Source organism: Geotrypetes seraphini, chromosome 2, assembly GCF_902459505.1.
Source record: "Geotrypetes seraphini chromosome 2, aGeoSer1.1, whole genome shotgun sequence".
In the NCBI taxonomy this organism is placed as follows: domain Eukaryota; kingdom Metazoa; phylum Chordata; class Amphibia; order Gymnophiona; family Dermophiidae; genus Geotrypetes; species Geotrypetes seraphini.
Window position 1 is genome coordinate 478,333,843 of NC_047085.1, and position 25,962 is coordinate 478,359,804.

At 42.3% G+C, this 25,962-nt stretch overlaps 1 protein-coding gene across 3 annotated transcripts in view; it reads right to left on the reverse strand.

Annotated features, from left to right (window-relative positions):
- Nucleotides 1–25,962, reverse strand: part of DLEC1 (DLEC1 cilia and flagella associated protein) — a 386,841-nt gene that overhangs the window by 116,507 nt on the left and 244,372 nt on the right. For all 3 annotated transcript variants that reach the window (XM_033931738.1, XM_033931737.1, XM_033931739.1), the window contains 2 exons: nucleotides 24,451–24,602; nucleotides 20,324–20,430 (listed from right to left, as the gene is read on the reverse strand). In XM_033931738.1, the coding sequence (XP_033787629.1) occupies nucleotides 20,324–20,430; nucleotides 24,451–24,602 (259 nt within the window). The remainder of the gene's footprint in view (nucleotides 1–20,323; nucleotides 20,431–24,450; nucleotides 24,603–25,962) is intronic.

Here is a 25,962-nt window from a genome sequence, read left to right on the forward strand (position 1 = left end):
TAATTGGTTGATAATGGCTGCTTTCTATCAAAAATTTTGTTTTATCCTTATTTAATTTAAATTTAAATGCCACGGCCCAAGATTCTAGTGCATCTGACCCTTGCTCAATAATTGCTAGTATGTTATGATGTCATTTTCAAAAGGGATATGGTGACATGACGGTCAACATATATGAGTAGATGAAACCCTAGGATCGCCAACGGAGCCATAATGTGTTAAATAAAATTGGGAAAACTGGTGAACCCTGCAGCATACCACATTCTGACCTTCACTCTGATTAAACAAACCCAAACATTTTCACCCCACAGAACTAGACTCCGCTGCCTGACTAGCTAGTAGCTATCTTACAGTAAACTTCCTTATTTCAAACCATAAAGCAAACTCTCACAGCAACAGATTCAGTCCATATACCATAGCCAAAATTTCATTTATACCGGCTGAAAGGTTTAATAGAGGACCTAAGGGATATCAGACAGCCCTCCAAACAACATAGTTTGGATGGGTAAATTCCTAGCAAAAAAGCTAAGTACATCTAATATGCTTAAGAAAAACAAATTATAAGATTAAAAATAAGAAAAATAGATATATAAGAAATTAAGAATAAGAAAAAGATATATATAAAATTAGGTGGTGGAGGTACCTTGGGACAAATGAGGAATTTACCCATCCAAACTATGTTGTTTGGAGGGCTGTCTGATATCCCTTAGGTCCTCTATTAAACCTTTCAGCCGGTATAAATGAAATTTTGGCTATGGTATATGGACTGAATCTGTTGCTGTGAGAGTTAGCTAGTAGCTAAGCATTTGATGTATGGGAAACAATTTGGGTTCTATACAATGAATATTTAGGTTGTGGGGTTGGGGAGAGAAAAAAAGCTCAAACTTTGTTTTACTGGAAGTTTTGTAGTATTATTAATGTAGATATAGATTTGACTTCTTATGCTGTTATGTATTAGCAGTTTTAGTAATAGGCATTAAAGTCTTCTTGATTTTTTTTCTTTGTTTCAATAAAGATTTCCCACAAATTTTTTTAAAAAAATTACAAAAAAGAACAAAAGAGCATGGGGTAGATAATCTTCATGGGTAACAATTACAGTCCTAAATGAAGGCATGGGAAAGGAGATAGTAACGTGGAGGGGCATAATAAAAAAAAAAATGTCTAAGTCCCCTTTTGGCCTAAGGCCTTAAACATTGAAAGTAGAAGCAGGGAAAATGTCCATTATCAAAAAATAAATCCAAAAGGAGTTTAAAAAAAAATAATGGCCTGTCTCTATGTTCAGCTGTTTAAACACCCAGACCACCACTACATCTACAATTACTACATATAATGAACCCCAAAAAAGCCTAAGTCCCAAACGCCCAAAACAAGGGCTTTTAGGCGAAGGAGGAGCCAGACCTTCGCCTAAAAGCTGGATTCTGTAACCGGTGTCTGTCAAAAAGAACACCGGTTACAGAATCCCCGCCCCCTACAATGATCTGGGCAAGAGAGAGCCCAAGCCCTCCTAACCTGCGGCACCCCAACCGTCCCCAACAGCATGGGGGGCAAGAGGGAGCCCAATCCCTCTTGCCCCACCAGATACGACCATCTCCAACAGCATCGGGGGCAAGAGGGAACCCAATCCCTCTTGCCCCACCAACTCACGGACCATTCCCAATAGCATCGGTGGCAAGAGGGAGCCCAATCCTCTTGCCCCAGTGATCCCCAACCCCCCCTCCCCCCCGCCGATTACAATGGGGCCAGGAGGGAGCCCAAGTCCTCCTGGCCCGGCGACATTCCCTACCCCCCAAAAAAATACGGGCAGGAGGGATCACAGGCTCTCGTGCCCTCGACGCACCCCCACCCCGACCCCTCGATCCCCCCCACCCCAATCCCACCTATCTTTAAATCAGTGGCTGGACGGACGGGTGCCAAGCCCATCCGTCCAGCAGGCCAGCCATCCATTGAATGGCTGGCCTTAAGGCCTGACTGGCCCAGGCAGCTCAAACCCCACCCACAGGAGGGGCCTGAGGCGCCTGGGCCAACCGGAAAAGGCCCATTAGGTTTAGGCTCAGTAGGCTTAGGCCCCTCCTGTGGGGAGGGCCTTAGGCACATGGGCTGCCGCGATGCTCACCCCAAAGTGCCGCGGTTTGGAGGGGGGTGGGCGATCACCATCGAGGCAGGAGAGATGAGCCATCTCTTCTGCAGCGAACATTGCAATAGGGGGTAGGCAGATTGTTGGGGCCACAGAGCTGCAGCGATCAGCTCAGCGGCCCCTATTCAGCACTTATACCTGTTTTGACTTGGTCTAAGTCAAAACATATAAGTGTCAACTAGGCAACCCGCCTAAAGTTTTGGTTATATCTGCTGCATGCCTAGGTCTAGGTCGGCCCACCTCCCGCCCACCGCCCGCCCTTTCCCCTACTCTAAAAATGCCTCTTTTCGCTCTATGCGTTTAGAGGCAGGGGAAAGGCCTAATCTGGTTTTAGATACGTCTAAAACCAACTTTGATTATGGGTACTTGGATGATCAGGCTTTTTGATCATCCAAGTACCCATTTAGGCCACTTTTTAGACATTTGGGTTTTTTTGATTATGAGCCCCATAGTAAATGACAGAAGATAAATAACCGAGTGGTCCATCCAGTCTGCTCAACCTTACATGCTCCATAAATTAATTATTTAATTTAAATGGTCCTTTTACTTAGATATTTCTGGGCCAGAAACCCAGAGCCGTACCCAGTAGTGTGCTCAGGTTCTATCTACTGGAGTCTCCATCAAAGCTCACTTTAGCACATCTTAACCATCTCAGCCATTGAAATCCTCCCCAGCCCATCCTCAACTGAATATCCATATATGGGACACAGGCCGAGCAAGCCTGCCCAGTACTGGCCTTAGTTCCTTCAATGATTTTCAATTGGAGATTTTGACGGAGATTTCGGCAGTTGGAACCCAAGCACAGTACTGGATAGAGCTTTGGATTCTTGCCCAGAAATAGCTAAGAAGGAAAAAGTTAAAAAACTTAAATTGAATCAAGTTGGGCAGACTGGATGGACCATTTGGGTTTTTATCTGCCGTCATTTACTATGTTAATGTATACCCATTATTTTCTGATTGGAGATCCTCTATGTTCATCCCACGCTTGTTTGAACTCTGTCACCGTTTTCTTCTCCACCACCTTTCTCGGGAGCGCATTCCACGCATCAACCACCCTCTCCTTAAAGAAGAATTTCCTAACATTGCTCTTGAATCTACTACCCCTCAACCTCAAATTATGTCCTTTGGTTTTACCATTTTTAACCTCAAATTATGTCCTCTGGTTTTACCAGTTTCCTTTCTCTGCAATAGATTTTGTTCTACATTAATACCTTTCAAATATTTGAACGTCTGAATCATATCTTCCCTGTCCCTCCTTTCCTCTAGGGCACAGGTGTCAAAGTCAGTCCTCGAGGGCCGCAATCCAGCTGGGTTTTCAGTATTTTCCCAATGAATATACATGAGATCTATTAGCATACAATGAAAGCAGTGCATGCAAATAGATCTCATGCATATTCATTGAGGAAATCCTGAAAACCCGACTGGTTTGCGGCCTTCGAGGACCGACTTGGACACCCCTGCTCTAGGGTATACATAGTCAGGGCTTCCAGTCTCTCTTCATACGTCTTCTGGTGCAAACCACCTACCATTTTTGTTGTCTTCCTCTGGACCGCTTCAAGTCTTTTTATGTCCTTTGCCAGATACGGTCTCCAAAATTGAACACAATGCTCGAAGTGGGGCCTCACCATTGACCTGTACAGGGGCATCAACACCTTCTTTCTTCTACTAGTCATGCTTCTCTCTATACAGCCTAGTATCCTACTGGCAACAGCCACCGCCTTGTCACAATGTTTCTTCGCCTTTAGATCTTCAGATACTATCACCCCAAGGTCCCTCTCCTCATCAATGCATATCAGCCTCTCACCTCCCAGCACATACGCTCTTTCCGATTTCTAATCCCCAAATGCATTACTCTGCACTTTTTTGCATTGAATTTTAGTTGCCAGATATTTGACTATTCTTCTAACTTTTGCAGATCCTTTTTCATGGTTTCCACTCCCTCCTTGGTGTCTACTCTGTTACAAATCTTAGTATCATCTGCAAAAAAGCAAACTTTTCCTTCTAACCCTTCAGCAATGTCGCTCACAAACATATTGAACAGGATCGGTCCCAGCACTGATCCCTGAGGGACTCCACTACTCATCTTTCCCTCCTCTGAACAAATTCCATTAACCATCACCCTCTGGCGTCTGTCTGTCAACCAGTTTCTAATCCAGTTCACCACTTTGGGTCCTAACTTCAGCCCTTCAAGTTTGTTCAACAGCCTTCTAAGAGAAACCGTGTTAAAAACTTTGCTGAAATCTAAGTAAATTACATCTTGCATATGAGTAGTATAATGGGTACACCTCATGTCAAACTGATTGACAGGTGAGATAAGATAAGGATCGACCAATCAGCGTTCACTTCCGGGTTAAGCCCCGCCCATTGTCCCGCCTTAGTCTCCGCCCATAGCCCCGCCCCCACCCATGGCCCCACCCTAGTCTCCGCCCATGGCCCCGCCCCTCCCATAGGAATGAATGGTGGTAGCCCCGCCCATGGCCCCACCCCACCCTTCACCTAAGCCCCGCCCCTCCCATAGGAATGAATGGTGGTAGCCCCGCCCATGGCCACACCCCCACCCATGGCCCCACCCCTCAAGCCCCGCCCCCGCCCCTGTCCCCACCCCTCAAGCCACGCCCCCACCCATGACCCCGCCCCCTCAAGCCCCACCCCCGGAAATGCACTTTTGATGACATCACCGGAAATGGGGGCGTGTTTAACCCCGAAAATACGCTTTCTGATGACATCACCGGAAATGGGAGTGCCTGCCCCCTACCGGAAATGCGCTTTTCTGATGACATAGGCGGAAATTGGGTAAATGACGCGGCGGAAATGCGCTTTTCTGAACACGTAGGCGGAAGTAGGGTAAATGACGCGGCGGAAATGCGCTTTTCTGAACACGTAGGCGGAAGTAGGGAAACAGACTCGGTCAAAACACCCACCCAGAAAAGAAGCGTCTTTATTTTAACAGTTTTTAGTTAAAAGACAGGGTTTAAGAGCTCACAGATAGAGCAGAGCACAAAACAAAAGGCATTCACAAAATCTTTCCTGCTTTTTAAAACAGAGTAGGGGCAGAAACAAACGAGGAAAAAAAAAAAAAAAAAGTTGCATTTGCTTTTAACACCCTTTTCAGTAGGAATTCTGAGCTAATGGTTAATGGGTCAGCTCCCCTATTGTCATGGTAACAGCTGATAAGACCCTTGCAACACCCCTCCCCCTGATAAAACCAAGGGGAGAGATGCGGAAGTGTGTTTAAACATGTCTGAACTTGTCCCGGCCCCTACTGTTGTCTTAACAATCTGAAAAAAAAAAAAACACAAGGCAAAAGTCTTTATTGAAGCAAATTTATTATGATCCACATGCGGCAGGAAGCTATGGAGGCATTAACCCTCTACTTCAAGCGGCTAAAAAGAGTGATATAACAGTTCGGAGAAAAGATGTGGTGGATTGGGTCACCGGTCAAAACGCATACAATTTATACAGACCGGCTAGAATCCATTTTAAAAGAAATAAAACAACAGGCAGTGGCAAAGTGACTTAGTCAACATGTCAGCCTTTGCCCCCTTATAACAACGGTTACAAATACATCTTAACGGTAATAGATAACCTGTCAAAATATGCACGGGTCGTTTCTTTAAAAACAAAAACCGGTCGTGAAGTTACCGAAGCCTTTGAAACAATATTTAATTTAGGGCGTACATCTGAAAAACTTCAAACAGACAAGGGTAAAGAATTTTGTGACCCATAATGATGTTAAAGCAGCTGTAGTGGAAAGATTTAACAGGACTTTAAAATCCATAATACCTTTACTTACCAAGACGTCCTACAGGCTATGGTGTACATCCGTATGGGCACGCGTTTCCGGTTGCCGCGCGGCGGCACACGTACGGCACAAAGGAAACATAAGTTTAACCCCCACCCTGACAGGTAACACCCCCGGAAATACGCTTTCTGGTGACATCACAGGAAAAGGGAGTGCCTGCCCCGACAGGAAATGCGCTTTTCTGATGACATAGGCGGAAATTGGGTAAATGGAGCGACGGATATGCGCTTTTCTGAACACGTAGGCGGAAACAGACTTAGTCAAAACCCCCCCACCCGGAAATGAAGTGGGGTTTAAGAGCTCACAGATAGAGCAGAGCAGAAAACAAAAGGCATTCACAAAATATTTCCTGCTTTTTAAAACAGAGTAGGGGCAGAAACAAACGAGAAAAGTTGCATTAGCTTTTAACATCCTTTTCAGTAGGAATTCAATGTCTGTCACGAAGGCTCGTAGATTGAGTTACTTTCTTAAAGATCGTGATGTAGAAAAAGAGGGTTACCCAAAGACCGAAAAACTGTACGAATCAGACAAAGAAAATATGGATCCCTTTAACACGCAGGTAACTGAAAAAAGGCCTACCAAGAGGCCTCGTAACTTTCTTAAAGACTGTAATGCGGAGAAAGAGGGTTACTCACCGTCTGAAAAACCGATTGACTTGACGGCAGATACCGGGGAGCATACGCACGAATTAACAGATTCTGAAATACAAGAGTTTCCAGATGCTCAAAAGCTATATGATTCAGACATAGAAAATGAAGATGTAGGCTATGAACTACCAGAGGATAATGCTTCAGATATTGAATTTTATGAAGCCGCTGCTGAAGCCGAAGCAACAGACATGTTGGAAAAGCCAGGATCTTTCACGGTAAGAGAGAGAGAGAGAGACACACACGCACTTTTTATTACCAGTGGTCGTTGAAGGGGTTTATGAAGCTGTATGTGTTCATGTGTTTTAAAAAGGAAAATTTATTTCTGTATGTTTGTTTTTTTTTGTAGGGAAGTGGCGGATCTTCACGATCACAGAAACCTGTGGACAAGGCGTACAAGCCGATGATAAATCTATCATGTTTGTGTTTTTTCTGCTCGTTTCAAAGAGAACCGGCGGTGAATGTGCGTAAACCTGAAGATTCTTGTGATTATGGACTGTGGACAGGCATAGGCCTTTCCAAAACACCAACAGAACTTAAATCATTTATAAAGGTCGTTGTATACTGCGTTCTAAATAAATGTCTGCAAGGCGTGAAGGATGAAGATTGTGGAGCCTGCTTAATACGTACTGGGGGGCAAAAACACCACGATTGCTTGATATGGGGACATAAGGAAATACAGCAGAAACTCAAAAAAACTTGTGACATGCTATGCCTAGGACGTGTGGTAAATGTAGTCACATTTGTAGGCTATAAAATGAAAATATTGATGCTTTGTAATGAAAGCATTAATATAATCATTGATTTAATCAGAGATATTAAAACCTCTATAAATGGGCCACGGCTACTCAACAGAATGGTCAATGTCATGAGAGATGGTACATATGTAGAGATTGTAAATGATTTAATCCGTGACACCGATTATAAATCATTCTTCAAAAGAAATGCTTTTTAAAACATGTTTTGTTTTTTATTCTCGGGATTGTGGGAAATACAATGTGTAATGGTATGTTTGTTTGTATAAAAGTTTAAACATTTTATTGTTGTAAAATAAAGATTTTCTTTAAAAAAAATAAAAAAATATAAAATGTGTGGTGTGTTTTAGAAATGTATTATCAACCCAAACTAAAACAATAGAAGGTGTGACAGGTTATAAGGAACTAGGTTCTAGACACGTAGGGGTCATTTTGGTGTCTAAATTGACTAACCAAGACAAACAAGTTCTATCAGAGGTCTTAGACATACAATAAAGCCTTTGTGAACGGATAACCTCTATAGAGGGGATTGTAAGTGTATAAAATAAACTATGAGAAGACCAGCAAGCATTCTGGTTTTTGTGGGTGCTACGCCGGGCCCCCGGATACATCAACTGCTAACATGGTGTGTAGAAAAGGGGCTTTTATTTTTGGTTTTAGGGATATCGTTTTTTCTTTCTCTGAATCTATCATTGCATTTAAAAACAGGAACGGGGATCTGATGGTAGAAATAAACTATCTCTTACCAGAAAAAGACAACGGATATTAAACAGTAAGTGACAAAAGTATTATATGGCACATATGTTGGTTTTTAAAAACAGCATGTACAAAACATTCTTTTTTCGTTATGATTAGACCAAGAAACGGCTGGAGAGCCCACATCTTCTACATCGACATGTTCTAACCAACAACCGGCTCCTTACCGGAAGCCAAAAGATAAACGAAATAGTAGGTATCCTGGTTTTGTAAGGAGACTAGGGTTAAAAGAAAATGTCATTACTTTTATAATGGTTGATGGGGAAAAAGTATTAACGGTTATGCTATGTTATAAATTGTAGATCGGGAAAATGTTAGAAAGTCACAAACAGACACCGTGAAGCCGACAGAAAAAGTTTAACAGCACAGAAGCACAGCCGGACAGCACAGAAGAAGGAGAATGTTATGAAGTTGATAATTATTCTGATAGCAGCAAAAAGTGTCAGAGGATGGTTCAAATAAGGGTGCATTAGGTCCTTCTGAAGATTCAGAACCAATCAACTATGTCCAATTTGTGAAAAGATGGGATCGTAAACTGGACAAGTTTCATGGTGTGCTTTATTCAGAAGAATTTCGTTTCATTAATTTAGACAGGATAACATCATTAAGTGATGCTCAAAATGCTATACGCCAAGGCACCCAACATATCCTGGACGATGTTAACAGCAGAGTATCGCCCGGTGACTACGTACAAGTGCACCTACATTCGTCACTTTTTCACAACTCCTTGTTTTCTGGTAAATTAAATCCCGAATCGCTAGATGCTGATGATTTCTTAGACCAGGTTGCTAAAATCCTTCAAAGTCACAGAGAAACACAGGTCTGTGATTTATACCTTGTTGTTGTACTTGTAATAAGAAACAAGGGTGGTGGGGGGTCGTAGGGTGTTAAAATCTATTTTGTTTAGCCAGATTTTGCAGAAAAAAGGATGTATTTAATAGATTTGAATAACACAGGTAATAACCTGTGTTTTGCCGGTAGCCTTACAACCCTTATATCCCCCCCCCCCCCCGTAAAACTCACAGATGCTGAACTGTTAATAGGTGCTGAAAAGCTACATAATGATTTGGGGTGGTCGGTACATAAAAAAAGTCATGCTCGATGATGTAGCAACCATAGAACAACATTTAAAGATAAATATAAGAGTTGTGTTTTATACAAACTCTTGGTGTTGCTTTAAAACATCAGACCAGCCCATTTATCCAAAAAACGGTTTTCTTATCGCTACATGACGATCATTTCTACGGCATAACCGATGTCAAAAAATTCTATGGTGAGCGTAATTTCTGTACTTTTTGCCAGAAGCCCTATAGTCACGACCACTCCTGTACATTATGGTGCCGTCTTTGTTCGACACAGACATGTTTGAACAATGACGGTATACAGCAGAGGTGTCCTAACTGCAAGATGTGTTGTCGCTCTAAAGACTGTTTAGATAGACATACGCAGCTGGCGCAGAAAAAAGAAGTGGAGTGTTTATCTAAAACACTGTGTCTGAAATGTGAGTCCTATGTGAACGAAAAAACATAAATGTAAGGGTAGGATGTGTAAGCTATGCCGTGAACCCTTAAGCGGTGATGACATACACTTATGTTTTATGACACCCATCGATAAACTCAAAACATCTGAAAAGTATATTATTTACGATTGCGAGTGTATGCAGGAAACAGGCTGGCACATTCCTAATTACATATATGCCGAGGACTTGTACGATACAAGAAAATGGGAATTCAAGGGTCTAGAGTGTATTTTTGCTTTTATACAGGTTTTTTTTTTTTTTTTTTTTTTTGGTGACAAAAAAAAAAAAAAAAAAAATTTAAAGACTATACCTTCATAGCCCATAATGCCAAAGGCTATGACGGGTGTTTTGTTCTTAGCCAACTGTTAAAGGAAAAGATGGACACAGATCTGTTGGTTCAAGGTGGTAAGCTTTTACAAATCACAGTAAAACCTTTAGCTATAATAGTTAAAGGTTTTACTGTGATTTGTAAAAGCTTACCACCTTGAACCAACAGATCTGTGTCCATCTTTTCCTTTAACAGTTGGCTAAGAACAAAACACCCGTCATAGCCTTTGGCATTATGGGCTATGAAGGTATAGTCTTTAAATTTTTTTTTTTTTTTTGTCACAAAAAAAAAAAACAAAAAACCTGTATAAAAGCAAAAATACACTCTAGACCCTTGAATTCCCATTTTCTTGTATCGTACAAGTCCTCGGCATATATGTAATTAGGAATGTGCCAGCCTGTTTCCTGCATACACTCGCAATCGTAAATAATATACTTTTCAGATGTTTTGAGTTTATCGATGGGTGTCATAAAACATAAGTGTATGTCATCACCGCTTAAGGGTTCACGGCATAGCTTACACATCCTACCCTTACATTTATGTTTTTTCGTTCACATAGGACTCACATTTCAGACACAGTGTTTTAGATAAACACTCCACTTCTTTTTTCTGCGCCAGCTGCGTATGTCTATCTAAACAGTCTTTAGAGCGACAACACATCTTGCAGTTAGGACACCTCTGCTGTATACCGTCATTGTTCAAACATGTCTGTGTCGAACAAAGACGGCACCATAATGTACAGGAGTGGTCGTGACTATAGGGCTTCTGGCAAAAAGTACAGAAATTACGCTCACCATAGAATTTTTTGACATCGGTTATGCCGTAGAAATGATCGTCATGTAGCGATAAGAAAACCGTTTTTTGGATAAATGGGCTGGTCTGATGTTTTAAAGCAACACCAAGAGTTTGTATAAAACACAACTCTTATATTTATCTTTAAATGTTGTTCTATGGTTGCTACATCATCGAGCATGACTTTTTTTATGTACCGACCACCCCAAATCATTATGTAGCTTTTCAGCACCTATTAACAGTTCAGCATCTGTGAGTTTTACGGGGGGGGGGGGGGGATATAAGGGTTGTAAGGCTACCGGCAAAACACAGGTTATTACCTGTGTTATTCAAATCTATTAAATACATCCTTTTTTCTGCAAAATCTGGCTAAACAAAATAGATTTTAACACCCTACGACCCCCCACCACCCTTGTTTCTTATTACAAGTACAACAACAAGGTATAAATCACAGACCTGTGTTTCTCTGTGACTTTGAAGGATTTTAGCAACCTGGTCTAAGAAATCATCAGCATCTAGCGATTCGGGATTTAATTTACCAGAAAACAAGGAGTTGTGAAAAAGTGACGAATGTAGGTGCACTTGTACGTAGTCACCGGGCGATACTCTGCTGTTAACATCGTCCAGGATATGTTGGGTGCCTTGGCGTATAGCATTTTGAGCATCACTTAATGATGTTATCCTGTCTAAATTAATGAAACGAAATTCTTCTGAATAAAGCACACCATGAAACTTGTCCAGTTTACGATCCCATCTTTTCACAAATTGGACATAGTTGATTGGTTCTGAATCTTCAGAAGGACCTAATGCACCCTTATTTGAACCATCCTCTGACACTTTTTGCTGCTATCAGAATAATTATCAACTTCATAACATTCTCCTTCTTCTGTGCTGTCCGGCTGTGCTTCTGTGCTGTTAAACTTTTTCTGTCGGCTTCACGGTGTCTGTTTGTGACTTTCTAACATTTTCCCGATCTACAATTTATAACATAGCATAACCGTTAATACTTTTTCCCCATCAACCATTATAAAAGTAATGACATTTTCTTTTAACCCTAGTCTCCTTACAAAACCAGGATACCTACTATTTCGTTTATCTTTTGGCTTCCGGTAAGGAGCCGGTTGTTGGTTAGAACATGTCGATGTAGAAGATGTGGGCTCTCCAGCCGTTTCTTGGTCTAATCATAACGAAAAAAGAATGTTTTGTACATGCTGTTTTTAAAAACCAACATATGTGCCATATAATACTTTTGTCACTTACTGTTTAATATCCGTTGTCTTTTTCTGGTAAGAGATAGTTTATTTCTACCATCAGATCCCCGTTCCTGTTTTTAAATGCAATGATAGATTCAGAGAAAGAAAAAACGATATCCCTAAAACCAAAAATAAAAGCCCCTTTTCTACACACCATGTTAGCAGTTGATGTATCTGGGGGCCCGGCGTAGCACCCACAAAAACCAGAATGCTTGCTGGTCTTCTCATAGTTTATTTTATACACTTACAATCCCCTCTATAGAGGTTATCCGTTCACAAAGGCTTTATTGTATGTCTAAGACCTCTGATAGAACTTGTTTGTCTTGGTTAGTCAATTTAGACACCAAAATGACCCCTACGTGTCTAGAACCTAGTTCCTTATAACCTGTCACACCTTCTATTGTTTTAGTTTGGGTTGATAATACATTTCTAAAACACACCACACATTTTATATTTTTTTATTTTTTTTAAAGAAAATCTTTATTTTACAACAATAAAATGTTTAAACTTTTATACAAACAAACATACCATTACACATTGTATTTCCCACAATCCCGAGAATAAAAAACAAAACATGTTTTAAAAAGCATTTCTTTTGAAGAATGATTTATAATCGGTGTCACGGATTAAATCATTTACAATCTCTACATATGTACCATCTCTCATGACATTGACCATTCTGTTGAGTAGCCGTGGCCCATTTATAGAGGTTTTAATATCTCTGATTAAATCAATGATTATATTAATGCTTTCATTACAAAGCATCAATATTTTCATTTTATAGCCTACAAATGTGACTACATTTACCACACGTCCTAGGCATAGCATGTCACAAGTTTTTTTGAGTTTCTGCTGTATTTCCTTATGTCCCCATATCAAGCAATCGTGGTGTTTTTGCCCCCCAGTACGTATTAAGCAGGCTCCACAATCTTCATCCTTCACGCCTTGCAGACATTTATTTAGAACGCAGTATACAATGACCTTTATAAATGATTTAAGTTCTGTTGGTGTTTTGGAAAGGCCTATGCCTGTCCACAGTCCATAATCACAAGAATCTTCAGGTTTACGCACATTCACCGCCGGTTCTCTTTGAAACGAGCAGAAAAAACACAAACATGATAGATTTATCATCGGCTTGTACGCCTTGTCCACAGGTTTCTGTGATCGTGAAGATCCGCCACTTCCCTACAAAAAAAAACAAACATACAGAAATAAATTTTCCTTTTTAAAACACATGAACACATACAGCTTCATAAACCCCTTCAACGACCACTGGTAATAAAAAGTGCGTGTGTGTCTCTCTCTCTCTCTCTTACCGTGAAAGATCCTGGCTTTTCCAACATGTCTGTTGCTTCGGCTTCAGCAGCGGCTTCATAAAATTCAATATCTGAAGCATTATCCTCTGGTAGTTCATAGCCTACATCTTCATTTTCTATGTCTGAATCATATAGCTTTTGAGCATCTGGAAACTCTTGTATTTCAGAATCTGTTAATTCGTGCGTATGCTCCCCGGTATCTGCCGTCAAGTCAATCGGTTTTTCAGACGGTGAGTAACCCTCTTTCTCCGCATTACAGTCTTTAAGAAAGTTACGAGGCCTCTTGGTAGGCCTTTTTTCAGTTACCTGCGTGTTAAAGGGATCCATATTTTCTTTGTCTGATTCGTACAGTTTTTCGGTCTTTGGGTAACCCTCTTTTTCTACATCACGATCTTTAAGAAAGTAACTCAATCTACGAGCCTTCGTGACAGACATTGAATTCCTACTGAAAAGGATGTTAAAAGCTAATGCAACTTTTCTCGTTTGTTTCTGCCCCTACTCTGTTTTAAAAAGCAGGAAATATTTTGTGAATGCCTTTTGTTTTCTGCTCTGCTCTATCTGTGAGCTCTTAAACCCCACTTCATTTCCGGGTGGGGGGGTTTTGACTAAGTCTGTTTCCGCCTACGTGTTCAGAAAAGCGCATATCCGTCGCTCCATTTACCCAATTTCCGCCTATGTCATCAGAAAAGCGCATTTCCTGTCGGGGCAGGCACTCCCTTTTCCTGTGATGTCACCAGAAAGCGTATTTCCGGGGGTGTTACCTGTCAGGGTGGGGGTTAAACTTATGTTTCCTTTGTGCCGTACGTGTGCCGCCGCGCGGCAACCGGAAACGCGTGCCCATACGGATGTACACCATAGCCTGTAGGACGTCTTGGTAAGTAAAGGTATTATGGATTTTAAAGTCCTGTTAAATCTTTCCACTACAGCTGCTTTAACATCATTATGGGTCACAAAATTCTTTACCCTTGTCTGTTTGAAGTTTTTCAGATGTACGCCCTAAATTAAATATTGTTTCAAAGGCTTCGGTAACTTCACGACCGGTTTTTGTTTTTAAAGAAACGACCCGTGCATATTTTGACAGGTTATCTATTACCGTTAAGATGTATTTGTAACCGTTGTTATAAGGGGGCAAAGGCTGACATGTTGACTAAGTCACTTTGCCACTGCCTGTTGTTTTATTTCTTTTAAAATGGATTCTAGCCGGTCTGTGTAAATTGTATGCGTTTTGACCGGTGACCCAATCCACCACATCTTTTCTCCGAACTGTTATATCACTCTTTTTAGCCGCTTGAAGTAGAGGGTTAATGCCTCCATAGCTTCCTGCCGCATGTGGATCATAATAAATTTGCTTCAATAAAGACTTTTGCCTTGTGTTTTTTTTTTTTTTCAGATTGTTAAGACAACAGTAGGGGCCGGGACAAGTTCAGACATGTTTAAACACACTTCTGCATCTCTCCCCTTGGTTTTATCAGGGGGAGGGGTGTTGCAAGGGTCTTATCAGCTGTTACCATGACAATAGGGGAGCTGACCCATTAACCATTAGCTCAGAATTCCTACTGAAAAGGGTGTTAAAAGCAAATGCAACTTTTTTTTTTTTTTTTTTCTCGTTTGTTTCTGCCCCTACTCTGTTTTAAAAAGCAGGAAAGATTTTGTGAATGCCTTTTGTTTTGTGCTCTGCTCTATCTGTGAGCTCTTAAACCCTGTCTTTTAACTAAAAACTGTTAAAATAAAGACGCTTCTTTTCTGGGTGGGTGTTTTGACCGAGTCTGTTTCCCTACTTCCGCCTACGTGTTCAGAAAAGCGCATTTCTGCCGCGTCATTTACCCTACTTCCGCCTACGTGTTCAGAAAAGCGCATTTCCGCCGCGTCATTTACCCAATTTCCGCCTATGTCATCAGAAAAGCGCATTTCCGGTAGGGGGCAGGCACTCCCATTTCCGGTGATGTCATCAGAAAGCGTATTTTCGGGGTTAAACACGCCCCCATTTCCGGTGATGTCATCAAAAGTGCATTTCCGGGGGTGGGGCTTGAGGGGGCGGGGTCATGGGTGGGGGCGTGGCTTGAGGGGTGGGGACAGGGGCGGGGGCGGGGCTTGAGGGGTGGGGCCATGGGTGGGGGGTGTGGCCATGGGTGGGGCTACCACCATTCATTCCTATGGGAGGGGCGGGGCTTAGGTGAAGGGTGGGGTGGGGCCATGGGCGGGGGGTGTGGCCATGGGCGGGGCTACCACCATTCATTCCTATGGGAGGGGCGGGGCCATGGGCAGAGACTAGGGCGGGGCCATGGGTGGGGGCGGGGCTATGGGCGGAGACTAAGGCGGGACAATGGGCGGGGCTTAACCCGGAAGTGAACGCTGATTGGTCGATCCTTATCTTATCTCACCTGTCAATCAGTTTGACATGAGGTGTACCCATTATACTACTCATATGCCCTTGTTCCAATTCTCCAGTCACCCAATCAAAAAATTCAATCAGATTCATCTGGCACGATTTACCTTTAGTAAAACCATGTTGCCTCGGATCCTGTAACCCATTTGATTCTAGGAATTTCACTATCCTTTCTTTCAGCAATGCTTCCATTATTTTTCCAATAACCGGTTAGGCTTACTGGCCTGTAGTTTCCCGCTTCATCTCTGCAACCAATTTTGTGAATAGGGACTACATCCGCTCCTCTCCAATCCCCAGGAACCACTCCTGTCTCCAAAGATTTGTTGAACAAATCTTTAATAGGATCCGCCAGAACCTCTCTGAGCTCCCTCAAAATCCTGGGATGGATCCCGTCCGGTCCTATCGCTTTGTCCACCTTCAATTTTTCAAGTTGTTTATAAACAGTTTCTTCAGTGAACGGCACGGTATCTACTCCATTATCGTGTGTAACTTTGCCAGACAATTTGAGTCCTTCTCCAGGATCTTCTTCTGTGAACACAGAACAGAAGTATTTGTTTAATGTTTGCTTTTTCCTCATCACTCTCTACATATCGATATATATCATCTTTAGGTCTCGCAATCCATTTTTCTTCTTCCTTTCACTAATATATCTGCAAAAGATTTTGTCTCCCTTTTTTACATTCCTAGCCATTTGCTCTTCCGCTTGCACTTTCGCCAGACGTATCTCTCTCTTTGCTTCTTTAAGTTTCACCCGGTAGTCCTTTCTGTACTCCTCTTCTTGGGTATTTGTATATTTCACGAACGCTAGCTCTTTTGCCTTTATTTTCTCCGCAACAAGTTTAAAGAACCATTTTGGTTCCCTTCTTCTCTTGTTTTTATTGATTTTCCTCACTTAAGGTCTGTAGCCATTTTTATTGCTCCATTCAGCTTAGACCACTGTTTTTCTACTTCCTTTATGCCGTCCCATCCTAACAGCTCTTTCTTCAGGTACGCTCCCATTTTACTAAAGTCCGTACATTTGAAATCTAGGACTTTGAGTTTTGTGTGTCCGCCCTCCACTTTAGCTGTTATATCAAACCAAATCGTTTGATGATTGCTATTTCCCAGGTGGGCATCCAATCGAACATTAGAAATACTCTCCCCATTTGTGAGGACCAGATCCAGTATCACTTTTTCTCTCGTGGGTTCCATCACTATTTGTCTGAGCAGAGCCTCTTGAAAGGCATCCACAATCTCCCTACTTCTTTCCGATTCCGCAGACGGAACATTCCAGTTGGCATCTGGCAGATTGAAGTCACCCAACATCAGCACCTCCTCTTTCTTTCCAAACTTTTGGATATCTGCAATCAGATCTTTATCAATTTGCTGCAATTGAGTCAGAGGTCTGTAGACTACACCCACGTAAATAGAAGTTTCATCATGTCTTTTCAAAGCGATCAATATCGCTTCTTCCTCTCCCCAGGTTTCCCGCATTTCACTCACTTGGATATCGATCTTTACATAGAGAGCTACTCCACCTCTTTGACCTTCTCTTTCTTTCCTAAAAAGATTATATCCTGGTATGTTTGCATCCCATCCAAGGGAGTCAATGAACCGTCTCTGTGATAGCAACAATATCCAGGTCTGCGTCTAACATCAGGACTTGTGGTCATGAGCTTTGTTGCTTGGACAGCGAGTGTTTGTGGTCATCACTTTCCAGCTATGTTTTCTAGTCTTAATTATATGTGAATCGAGTCGAGCTCCACTGGGAGATGACCCGGTATGTAAACCAAAGATTAGATTAGATTAGGTTTCAAGCCCTCACCAAACTCCTGAAAAGCTTTCTGTGCTGTAAGTGTGGAGTTGTTGGCCAGGTCATTTGCTCCCAGATGGATAACAACATCGGTGTTAGAATCTTTAATTTCTTCCTTAATTACAGGATAATTTAAAGAATAGGCAGTTATGATCCTAACAACCTTATTAAGCAGATTAGATCAGTGTTCTTCAACCTTTTTACACCTATGGACCGGCGGAAATAAAATAATTATTTCGTGGACCGGCAAACTACTAAGACTGAAATTTTTTTTTAAAAACCATCGCCGCCCCGTCCCCTGCGAGCTCGGTCCCACAAACCATCTGATCCCATCCGCACAAGCCTCAAATAGTTATAATTTTATATTGAACATATTTTATTAAAGTATAAAAAGAAACAATATTCTATACAATTGTCATTTTATAAATACAAATAATACAGAGCAAAGATCAACAAAACCCCTGTCTCCCCTCCCCTTCACATATATCCCCTCTACTATCAAGAAAACTGAATAAGCCAATTATTACAGAATGCTACACAAATATCAAGTAACAGAATACCACAGTCACACATGACAGGAATGGTATTAGGGGAGTGGAACTAGGGCAACCGCCCCCTGGTCAGAGAGAGCCCTAAGCCAGCTGGAAGCTAAAGAAGCACTGCCTGGGCTTTGCACTCCCCAATTATGTCTAGCAAGATACATATTTCAAATCTGATATATTTGAATCACAAGATAGAAATAAAAAATTTTTTTCTACCTTTAGTCGTCTCTGGTTTCTGCTTTCATTGCCTTTTCACTCTCTTCCAGCCAGTGTCTGTCCTAAGAACATAAGAATTGCCACTGCTGGGTCAGACCAGAGGTCCATCATGACCAGCAGTCCGCTCACGCGGCGGCCCTCTGGTCTAAGACCAGCACCCTAATGGAGACTAGCCCTAACAGCGCACGTTCTTGTTCAGCAGGAACTTGTCTAACTTTGTCTTGAATCCTTGGAGGGTGTTTTCCCCTATAACAGCCTCTGGAAGAGCGTTCCAGCTTTCTACCACAGAACTTCCTTACGTTTGTACGGAATCTATCCCCTTTCAACTTTAGAGAGTGCCCTCTCGTTCTCCCTGCCTTGCAGAGGGTGAACAACCTGTCCTTAGCTACTAAGTCTATTCCCTTCAGTACCTTGAATGTTTCTATCATGTCCCCTCTCAATCTCCTCTGCTCAAGGGAGAAGAGGCCCAGTTTCTCTAATCTTTCGCTGTACGGCAACTCCTCCAGCCCCTTAACCATTTTAGTCGCTCTTCTCTGGACCCTTTCGAGTAGTACCGTGTCCTTCTTCATGTACGGTGACCAGTGCTGGATGCAGTACTCCAGGTGAGGGCGTACCATGGCCCGGTACAGTCCAGCATTTGCCCCTTCCATTCACTGTCTGTCTTTCCCTGCCATCTCTCCTCCTGCCCCCCCACCCCCCACCCCCAATTTGGTCTGGCATCCATCATCTTCCTTCTGTTCCCCTCATGGTCTGGCATCTCTATCCTTCCCTCTCCCCTGTGGTTTTTAGCATATCTCTCTTCTCATTTCCTCCACCCAGATCTGATATCATTCTCTGCTCTCTCTTCCCTTTTCTTCTCTGGTCTTCCTTCTCTATTTTCTGCTTCCATCTAAATTAAATTCTTTCTTACTATTTAGTCCCGTTTCCTTCTTTTCACTGTGTCTACGCACAGCTTGTCACCCCTTTCCCTCACCCCTCCATTATCTTACTATTTTCTTCCCCCTTTATTTATCTCCTCCTTCCATCCAGTATGTGTTCTTTCCCCACTTCCATTCAGCATCTGCTCTCCCCTCTCAACTGACATCCATCTGCCTTCTGCTCTCTCTCCTTTCTTCTCACTTCCATCATCTGTCCCCTTCTCTCTCTCTCATCTCCTCCATTCCATCATCTGCCCCGTCTCTCTCTCCCCCACCCAACTTCCATCATCTGCCCCCTTCCCCTCACCTTTGCGGGTCACTTTCTTTCCCCTGAGGGTGGCTCATGTCAGAAGGGAAGCTTTGGCCGAGCAGAACCGCTTGCAAGGAACAGTGGAACTTACTTGATTGATGTCGATGCTGGGGCCCGTTGCCGTTTGAAGGAAAAAAAAAAGGTGGAAAAAAGGGACCTGCAAAGGCGAGAGGAAGGGAAACCTCCAGGACAGCTGCTCTTTGCCCTCCTTCAGCGGCCCAAGAGTCTAGACCAACAGCGGCAGCTCTGTGTACTTCTAACTTCGGCTCAGAGCTGCCCCTAATCAATAGTTTAGCGCGGTTTCATGAGGCAGCCTCGGGGCCTTTGATAGCCGGCCCGCTTCGATGATGCGATGTGGGCCGGCCTAGCAAAGGCCCCGAGGCTGCCTTATGAAACCCCGCTAAACTATTGATTAGGGGCAGCTCTGTGCCGAAATTAAAAGCATACAGAGCTGCCGCTGCTGGTCTGGAGGTGCGGAGACAAGGCAGGAGAAAACGCGGTGGAAGGCAGGAGTCCCGGCACAGCGACTGCAACAGGAAGTTGCAAGTCAGCTGACGCCGGCCTTTCGTTGAGGCGGGGACCGAATCCTTCGCGGACCGGCAAGATTTTGTTTGCGGAACGGCACCGGTCCGCGGACCGGCGGTTGAAGAACTGTGGATTAGATGGCTCATTTTCATTTTTATCTGCCATCTTTTATTAAGTTATTATAAAGATAGTTTTGGGGTTGAAAGTTTTTCTATGAAGATCATTGAATTAATATAGCTATCCTAAGAACCTCTTTTAAAAAGTTTTTATTCCTAAATGTGGCTGTTCTTACCGAGAATAGATTGAAGTTCTGTTCTGAAAATTCCTGATAACTACCTGATCTTGGCTTCACCGTCATGTCGAGGTCCTGTCATTTGAAAATAGATTGGGCAGCCTTTCACAGATAGCTGTATAGGAATTATTGTAGGTTCCAAGTCTCCAACCTAAAATTTAAAACAGAAATTGAAACAATTTACCTGTTGGGTTTGGATTTTAGATTTTAATCACTATCATTTTAATACACATGTGGATTTGGGGTGGGGGGGGGGGTTCTTGGTTTTCCATTAAGAATATATATATGAATGTCATAGGATATTATTTTTAGGTGGTACATATTAGTTATATATGAATTTGGGAAGGGGTGGGGGTTAAATCTTATTGGTGTTTGATATTGAAGATTTTTCAAGTGATATTGTATTATAATTGTTTGATATTTACTGTACACTTGATGTAAGTTATAAAATGAATAAAGAATTTTTTAAAAAAATTTTAATCTCTACTTTTTTCCAAATCTGAATTCAAAGCAAGTTATAATCAGGTGCTCAAGTTATATTCCTACCAAAACAGATTTACAAGCTAAGTTATATGTGAGGCAATAGAGGGTGAAGTGACTTGTGCAATGTCAAAAGGTCTTCAAATTGCTGCTCTAATCAGTAGACTACTCCTCCATTTCATTCTATGATAATAGCAATTCAATGGGGTTACTAATATGGTTTACGTGACTTGTCTCTTGCTTGTTGTTAGAGAAACAGCTCAACAGTTTTCTAGAAAAAGCTGCTCAGAGCATGGGGAAAGGTACTGAAGTAGTAGCAGACCAATTGCTACTTGGTTTACTGATTAGCAATGACAGAGGCTGATAAAGAACCATTCCTAAATGTTCTATGACTCACTACACCAGGGGTGCCCATACTTTTTGGCTTGCGAGCTACTTTTAAAATAACCAAGTCATAATAATCTACCAACAATACAATTTAAAAAACACAAAGCACACTGTTCGCAGAGAAAATGTTAATTATCATTTATATTCCAGGGTTTTTTCAAAGAGGTCAAGGCAGATGACTTTATGCAATGTCACCTCAGTAACAACTATACGAAAATAGACAAATAATGAGTAAAAGTTTTCTTCCACCATAAAATTACAGTTCTGGATAATGCAACACAGCCAATGTAAGTCCCTCCCTTTTTACTAAACCGTTATAGCAGTTTTTAACACAGGGAGCTGTGCTGAATGCCCCGCGCTGCTCTCGACTCTGTCACACAGCCTAGACCTGCAGGCGGCTTAGCAGTGTTTTACTCTGACCTGTCGGCATGGCTTCCTCAGGAAAGAGGAAGGCCTTACAGATAAAAACAGTCCTAGGCTCCCGCCTAGTCTGCCCATGCCACACTGAGATAAATTTACCAAGAATGGGAAACACAGTCCAGGTATTGTTAAACTCTCAATTCTAGGCTTTATTTGGTAAGTGGTATGAGCACCGTCAGCCACAACCATGAAATTCATAAATCAGGTAAAAATAAAAATGGTTCACACAGTTGTCAGAAATGTCCAAAGTTCAAGTATATGAACCCCAGGTGTAGCCGCTGAGGTCACATTAAGATGAATTATTAGAACAATGGAATAAATTTGGGAAGAATTGATATGAATTAACAAGCAAGCAATGAAAGAAGACTATTACAATAAGTGAGTGATATATATTCTTGAATTGCAAAGTTCAAGTTTGAAATTAAATCAATTCCCCTGGACTTTCTCTGGTTAAGGATAGTCCTCTTCACCAGGGTTCAGGTAAGCAGAAATGCCATGAAAAATAGATTCATACAAGAAAAGAAAATTGCAAAAAATGGAAGGCAAACACAGTAGCAAAACTTTGGAGATGAAGCCCCCAGTCCCCAGCTAACCTTGCAGGGCATAGTGTCCAGCTCTCAACTCTTGCTCCGTTCAGAGCTCCGGTGGTTAAAAGGGCTTATCAGCAACAGCTGAGCTTTTCTGTAGATGTAGCACAGCAGGGTGCTTTAGACAAGGTACTATTGTTGCAGAGGCTTTACCACAGAAACTTCACAGGTTTAAATTTACAGCTTTTCAGCAAACAAAGCATCAGAACAGTCACGGAAAGAGAGAGGTTTTTTCCCTTCTCTCCTTGATGAGAGTCACCTGGTCTCTGCTTGCAGAGAGCCAGCACACAAACACAGTTTACTCAGACAGGTTCCTTTCTTCCCTTTAGCTTAGGAACTAACCTCCATCCACTCTGGGTTAAAGCTGGCATCTAGAGGCAATTCAGCAGTGTCCATAGCCTTGGCTCCTATCAGGCTCTCAGCAGCTGGTCTCAGGCTAGGCAAATCCTCAGCCATATCTACGTCTTCACTGCTGTGAGGTGGAAGGGAAAGACTCCTCCCCTCCCCTTCCTGGTTACACTGCTACTGGTGCCTCTGCCTTGCTTCTCCTGCCTCTCCTGTCTCTCCCATCTCTCCTCTCTCTCCCCTACTGTGGCTGAAAATTCCTAGGGAAATAAAGCTGGTTTCTCCTAGGCTGACGATAGTGTGAATACCTTGCAGGACCAGGTCTCCACTTCTCAGTAAAAGTCCTAACAGGCTTTCTGGTATATTTACTCTGGTATGGCACATTCTGCTGAATTTCCTTAGGCTTATACCCTTCCTGCTCTATCTCACTGTCTGAGAGGTAGTCAGCCATTTCTATATCATTACTTTTAACCTCATCAGCTCTCCTGACCAGTGTTCTGCTTTTATTAATCACAGGGACAAAGTTGGCCATGGGTTTGTCACAACGCTCATAGGCTCCCTGCGATAAAAACCATTATTGCGGTTTAGTAAAAGGGGGCCATAGTGCAAAATATAGACAGCAGATATAAATTCTCATAATGGAAACATTTTGATCACTAAATAGAAAATAAAATCATTTTTCCTACCTTTGTTGTCTGGTGATTTCATAAGTCTCTAGTTGCACTTTGTTCTTCTGACTGTGCATCCAATATTTCTCCCCTTCTTTCAGCCTCCTGTATGCTTCCTCTCCTCCAGACCACATTCCTTCCCCCAACTTTTTCTTCCTCTCTCCCTCCTCCCTCCCCTTTCTTTCTTTCTCCCTGCCCCCCTTTCTTTCTGTATGTATTTCTCTCTCCATGCCCCCTTTCTTTCCTTTTGTCTCCCTGCCCCCTTTCTTTCTATCTCTCTGCCTGCCCCCTTTCTTTCCTTGTCTTTCTTTCTCCCTGCCCTCCCTCAAGTCACCGCTGCCGCAATCAGGGAACAGGCCTCCATGCCACCGCCACCAAGTTCTGAGCTCTCCCTGCTTCCTGACACCGTAAACAGTATGTCGTGTATTTTTTATGCTGTATTCCTTTGATTGGGGGGGGGGGTGAATGAAGGGTGTCGAAGATGGTCTGGATGAGTTGTTCCAAGTTAGGTGAGTGTTCAGGTAGGCTGGTCATCATATCATCATAAAAACATGATGGCTGATAAAGGCCAAATGCAGGTCTGCCCATTTGCAGTAACCGTTATCTCTTCCTCTCTCTAAGAGATCCCACGTGCCTATCCCAGGCTTTCTTGAATTCAGAAACAGTCTCTGTCTCCACCACCTCTTCTGGGAGACTGTTTCATGCATCTACCACCCTTTCTGTAAAAAAGTATTTCCTTAGATTACTCCTGAGCCTATCACCTCTTAACTTCATCCTATGCCCTCTCATTCCAGAGCTTCCTTTCCAGACCAGATGTATTACACGTATTAACAAAGGTAGTAGAAACAAGAGCTAGTACACCGCTGGGCCATGAGAACTCGAGGCAGCCTTTCAAGGAGGGGCTCAGCGTAAGGCAAGAGTGCAGAAATCTCACTCCTGCCCGATACACCGCTGGACCACCAGGGATTCAAAAAGGTGCGCGGGGGAGGCGGAAGGGAGGTAAAAAATTATCAGAGTCCACCGGGAGAGAAGACAGGAGGGATCCCTCCTGTTCCAGTTCACCAGGTCATATAGCAGGCCGGCAGAGGCCTGTAACAAGTCCAGGACAGGGCAGATGGGCGCTGACCTGAATATAAGATGAGAGCCCAATTTTGGGGCCATTTTTTTGGCCCAAAAATCTCATCTTATATTCGAGTATATACAGTAAATCTGGAGAAAACAGGATCATACATATAATTAATAAATATTTATATTTGTTGATCATATTTAAGAACAAGGGTTTACCTTACAAATCATTTCATCGTGGTATTCTCCCCACATGTTATTATAGGCAGATACTTCAATGACAAGCTGCCCAAAAGCTTCCAGTATTCCATTAGAGGGCTGTGAAAGGAAAGCAGCTCCTTTACCATCAGACAGTACTGCTGCAACAAAATCTAAATGGAAGAGTACATGAAATCTGATAAATTATTTAGCAAATGAAACATGTTCTATGGAGTGACTATCACATTCAGCTAACATGAATTCCAGCACAGGTAGTACTGCACTATATAAAGCCACCTTAAACGGAGGAATGGGCACCACAAAGTATTTTATTTGAAGGGAGAACACATTCATTGTAGAAAACCACCAAAAACATCACCACAAGGACTGGTCATAATGGTTCTAATAACATCATATGTTTTCTCCCAGAAGTGACCTTAAACCCAAATGTGAAAAGTGAGTGTATAAGTATTTATATGTTCAATTTATGGAGCTAACTAATTTAAATAAAACCCATAGCCCATCGTATGAAGCATATAAACTTTTTAGGCTAAATATCATAAATAGAAGTCACATAATTTTCACTACCGTAAAAACAAAATAAACCTATCTCAGTCTTTTAGCTCTGTCTGTCCAACAAACTGCTCCATTTTTGTGACCCTTCTTTCAGGACAATCAGAGCTAAAGATAAAGAGAAATGCTGGTTGACCAAGGATAGAAAATAGCATATATTCACTAGCACTGAAATGGCAGACTGGCAGAGAGAGTTTACCGAGTTTCTTCAGAAAAAAAAGGATTGTAGTGACATCAAAATGAAATAACTTTATTGAAAATCACAAATGCCCCTCATAGAACATGATGGCAGATAAAGTCCAAATGGCCCATCCAGTCTTCCCATCCACAATATCCACTACATCCTCCTCTCTCTAAGAGATCCACACATGCATGTCCCATGCTTTCTTGAATTCAGACACAGTCACTGTCTCCACCACCTCTGCTGGGAGACTATTCCAAGCATCTACCACCTTTTCTGTAAAAAAGTATTTCCTTAGATTACTCCTGAGCCTCTAGTGGTCATCTGGTCAGTTTGGGGACCTCTGTGGCACTTAGATGCTTCTAAAACAGGTCTAGGTGAAAACATCTAAATTCCATCAAGGACATCCTGCAAAAGTTTTGATTAGTGCCGCAAAACATCCAAGTTTAAGCTATTCCTAAGTTCACCCATAGCACGCCTAACACGTCTATTTAAACTCTGGATGCACAGCGGCTAATAAGTCCTGCTAGACATCTAGAAACATGGTTTCGAAAATCGGCATGTAGACATCCTGGTGATTAGGACATCCAAGTGCTGACTTAGGCGCTTTTTTGGACATTTTAAAGTTTTGATAATGTCCCTAATACTGTATCTAGACTTTCAGAAAGCTTTTTACAAGGTTCCTCAAGAGAGGCTCCTGAAAGAATTAAAGAGTCATGGGAAAGGAGGCAATGTTCTGTTGTGTATTAGTAATTGGTTTATTGGACAGAAAACAAAGG